The 4659-nt window shown below is 45.8% G+C and overlaps 1 protein-coding gene across 1 annotated transcript; it reads right to left on the bottom strand.

Annotated features, from left to right (window-relative positions):
- Positions 1510-3223, bottom strand: LOC8082009 (ethylene-responsive transcription factor RAP2-12). Its single transcript, XM_002465704.2, has 2 exons — positions 2158-3223; positions 1510-2074 (listed from the first exon to the last, which is right to left on the bottom strand). The coding sequence occupies exons 1-2, from the start codon at positions 2933-2935 to the stop codon at positions 1845-1847; spliced, it is 1008 nt and encodes a 335-aa protein (XP_002465749.1). The 5' UTR covers positions 2936-3223; the 3' UTR covers positions 1510-1844.

Here is a 4659-nt window from a genome sequence, read left to right as displayed (position 1 = left end):
GGTGCCAAGTCATCCACGAGGGAGGTAGATCAAACTTTCATGATAGTTTAGAGAGATCAATTAGATTTTATAAAAATATATAGAATTATTTTTTATAAAAAAACAAAAAAAATCTAGAATAGATATACACTAAAAATACTACAATCCAAATATATAGTTCAGGCCTGATTGATATGAATAAGGATAAAATACGTGTTTTACTTACCTTTATACTCCTCATTGGACATGTATGTGTAAAATTTGTATATGGAAGATGTCATAGCATGTGTAAAATTTTTCATAGATATTGTTCGGAAAGAAGTAGGTACTTGTAGTATTAGACCCAAGAGATATCTTAAAAATTTCAAAAAAAAAAGAGAGATATCTTAACAGAGTTCGATTCACTAACCTGTAGGCCAAATTCAGTGCACGCACAAAAGAGGACTATTGTTGCTTGCATTTCAAAAAAATGGATAGAACACCTTGAAATAGGATTAAAAAAAAACTCCATCCTGAAACTACGGAGCGGACGTTCTCACGCCGTGGTGACCGCGCTCCGCGCATGCCGCTTGCCACGCTCCTTATGTTTCTCGCGTCGTCATCCTAGCCGCTAGGGGTGAAAGTGGTGTGGATAATTCTCTGAACCGATCCGAATCCGAATTTTGAGGATATAGAGAAGGACTTTTAACATCCGTGCGGATACGGATAATCCGAATCCGATTGTCCGCGGATACGGGTAGGATATGAAATAGTTAAAATCCGGCGGATATTGATTATCCGCAAATTTTATACGGATTATCCGATGTTCAAAATAGGATATCCGAAGGTTTCTCTTCCAAGACTAAAGAATTTAGGATTTTAAAAAGTTTGTTAGCTGAGGACTTTTATTTTATGATGTGGTTGTTTAATTTTCTAATTTTTAAATTAAGAATTTTGCTAGATGCTATTATTTATTGGCTAATAATTTATTATTTTTTAGTGGAGATATCATGTAAAGTGTTAATTATTAGTGTGAGAGCAGCAACATGGAATGCAATGCAAGATTATTATCTATTGTCTATTCTTGTTCTGTACTAAATAATTCTTGACAAGCATATAAGGCCCTGTTTGGTTCCCCTTGCTAAATTTTAGCTAGCTAAACTTTAGTCACTTTAGTAGCTAAAGTTCCAAACACATTGACTAAAAGGAGCTAAAATAGTTTAGTTCCATTAGTCATCCAAGAGTAGCTAAAATAATTTTAGCTAGCTAAAATTTAGCAAGGGGAACCAAACATGCCCTAATTCTCTATGTATGCACATGTTACTCGACTATTAAAATCCGTCTCCGATCCGTTTCCGCTCTATATCCGTACCAGTTCCGACTACCGAAAAAAACCGTATCCACATCTCCATTCGTGTATTATCCGCTCCGCACCGAATTTGACAAAGAAAAGCGGATTAGGATATGGGAAAAACATTAGGCTGCGCTTCATCATCTGGTGGACGTTACCATAACAGATAAAGCTAAGCTATTAAACTAAATGCAAAAAAGTATTCCAAATACCCAGTATGCCTTATTCAGCAATCAAGTAAGACATTATCAGGTCCAAGAGCATTCAGGTCCTTTAACACTCAGGACAGAGTTTCCCAGAAAAAAAAAAAACTCTAGAAATAAGCTGCAAACAGAACTGTAACTGTAAGAGTAGGTAACTGTTCTAGTGCTCTTCTCTTACAAACACATTGTTCAAACTTCACAGTCATCATTCAGCCATCTATAATAGTCCATCGACGGCAATGGAATCAAATAAAAATTCTCCAAACACCAGCATTTCAGTTTCAGCACGAGGATGGAGCTGAGACATCATCATCGGAGTGACTAGTGAGTGATCAACGAAGCACTTGGGAAACCAGCTCAACAAGCTGCCTCTCGCGTGTCTCCAGGTCCCTCCGCAAGGCAGCGATCTCCTCCATCTGACGGCTGAAGTCGGCCGCTGTAGCCTCGCCCCTGCTGCCGTGCCTCATCAGCTCAGGCACGATCCTCGCCACCAGCCGCTCGTCGCGAGGTCCCTGCGCGATCAGTTCCTGGACCCGCACTAGCGTGCTCTCGCCGGCCATCTCTGCAAATCATATCACCTAGGTCATTAGTGCCTTGTTTGCTCATGTGGTAAAGCTAGCATGGCTGTCATGAGATATTACGTACCTGCATCTCCGTCAGCACCCGTCTTGCCGTCGCCGTCACCAGCCGAAGCCGGGTCGTCGAGGTCGTCGGAGGCGGGCGGCAAGTTGAGATCGATGGCCACCGGCGTCGGCGTCGGCGTCGGCGTGGGCGCGGGGGCGGGAGCGGGCGCGGGGGCGGGGGCGGGCGCGGGACCCTGGTGCGGGATGAGGGGGAAGTTGAGCCGCGCCCTCTTCCCGCGGATCCGGCGGGCCTCGCGGTCGTACGCCTGGGCGGCCTCCTCGGGGGTGTGGTACGTGCCGAGCCAGGCGCGACGCCCCAGCTGCGGGTTCCTGATCTCGGCGGCCCACCTGCCTGACTGGCGGCGCCGGACGCCCCTGTACTTCTTGTTGCGTGGGGTCGTCGGATTCGTGGAAGTGGAGGCACCTGCTGAAAACGGCGCGCGTGCGCGTGCGCGTGCGCGCGCTCCATGTTGGAGTGTGGTGGTGGTGGTGGTCTGACTGATCGTACCAGCAGCAGCAGGAGGAGGAGCAATGGCAGCCTTCGGCTTGCGGGCGCAGCCGCCGGCCTTAGGCGAAGCTGGGGGAGACGGCTCCTGGTCGTCGTCGAAGTCGAACTCCTTGTCGTCGAAAAGCTGGAACTCGGTCTCGAAGTCCTCGAAGTCATCGAAGTCATCATCGGCCTTCCGCTTGCCGCCGGTGATGGTCCCGCGCAGGCCGGCCGCTGGCCAGAGCGTGGAGGCCGTCAGCGGGCGGTGCACCCGCGCGGGGATGAGTTCGGCAAGGATGGCTCCCCCGCACATGTCGTTTCCCCGGGCTCTTCGTCTTGGACGTCTTTGCAGTGCAGCGGCGGCACAGGGACAGAGGAAGAGGGGAGTCTCGCTCTCGCGCGTGTGAACTGTAAAGGAAAAAAAAAATAGAGGAAACAGGTGAAGTGGGCCGGCACGGTCGGTCTCGTGTTCGTCGTCGCACCCCAAATATTGTGGGCGCGCGCCCACAGTCTATGGGCTGCGAGTCGAATGCTCGGACGAGGATCGAGTACGAATCTTTCTTGGAAAAAGTATGCAGCTGCGCATTCTAGTTCTAGAGCTCCACTGACTGACTGCTGCTGACGATGATGCAGCAGCCACCATGTAAACATTGAGGGGGAAGGAATTGCATCCTTGATAGCGATGCCATACTATGATCATACTATGGGCAAAACTAGCAGCATAATCACTCACATGCGTCTCATCAAACAACTGTGTGTGTATAACAGAATTGCCGCCTAGCTAACAATAGTTCAAATAAATTGTTGTCTGAACTTTACAATAAGCAATATATATTTGCAAGGATTAGCTCATTAGAACAACAATCCCCATAGTATGTAAACAAAGAACTAATGTATGCAACTTTATTATAAACTATCTAACTAGAGCAAATGATAAAAATAGCAAGCATGATCATAATCAACAACATACTTGGCAACAAAATTACTAAAGAGAAGTTTTTTTTAAAAAAAGATACACTATATTAATAAAAAAAAGAAGAAGCATACATGCACGAGAGGCGTAACCTATCACAGTGGCACCGTGTAGGTCGAGAAACAAAGCTGACTACTCGCTAACCACTGAGCTACTAGGAAATGCTAGAACCTTTCCCCTGCAGCAACATCCAAAACGAGCATGTATCCTTGATCTTTGTGAATATTGCCTATCCTGATTGTCTTGATTCCCTAAACACCACGAAATTTCATTGCTTCCAAATACAAACTGTAAGAATTGCTAATGTATGCGCCCTTTTGGTACATGCATTGGTCAGTCAGTAGAACTATTCGTCCATATCTTGTTCATCATTGCATTGCAAAGGATGTAAATTTGGGCAGCTGGACGGCTGGACCAAACTACAATAAGGCACTAGACTTTCTTCGAGTAAGGGCATTAGATGAAGAGGTGTGTAGCCGTTTCCAGGCACCTTTCACATAGTGCACAGAAGTAATTAGTTTTTGAACCCCGAAATCGTAAGCATGCTGCTATCTAGACCTTGTTTTGCGGTAGCATCCACAAAAATAATTTGCACTGTGGCGGCACCCAGGCTTTCCAAATTAGTTTGGGAAAATTCGAGGTAATCCGTAGCGTCTAGCACGCGTGTTTGTAAGGCCATTTCTAGATGCTAGATGATCTCATTGACAACTTGAAACTACAACTTAGCATTGCTGAGAACAAGGATTTGCTCCATTGTTTGAGAGCCTTCACCGTACTATACTTAGGTGGTTATGCAATCTTATCATCTCCAAGTCACCTCTATCTAGTTGTCTCCATGCTCATTCAACAATCTCATAAATGTCTAGCGCTCACATTCAGAACCGTTCAAAGCGGAAGGCTACTTTCTTCAGCGGAAGCAGGCGATTGCAAAGGAATAATGGGTAATGATTGGAGAGTGAGCTGGAGAGGGCCATCAGGTTTGAATCTACAAAGGTGTTGTCCCAAGGAATATTGCAAAAGATATAGTCTAAGTGAACTAGTGTTGGATTGCTTTGATTGTTGCT

The sequence above is a fragment of the Sorghum bicolor genome, chromosome 1 (assembly GCF_000003195.3).
Source record: "Sorghum bicolor cultivar BTx623 chromosome 1, Sorghum_bicolor_NCBIv3, whole genome shotgun sequence".
In the NCBI taxonomy this organism is placed as follows: Eukaryota; Viridiplantae; Streptophyta; class Magnoliopsida; order Poales; family Poaceae; genus Sorghum; species Sorghum bicolor.
This window is presented reverse-complemented; position numbering and strand designations above follow the sequence as displayed.

What these genes read in the sequence shown, in the direction of transcription:
- LOC8082009 (XM_002465704.2), bottom strand. Translation starts at nt 2,935, where the DNA reads ATGTGCGGGGGAGCCATCCTTGCCGAACTCATCCCCGCGCGGGTGCAC. An exon ending in GGGTGCTGACGGAGATGCAG is followed by an intron (nt 2,075 to 2,157) that starts GTACGTAATATC and finishes TATGATTTGCAG; the next exon opens with AGATGGCCGGCGAGAGCACG.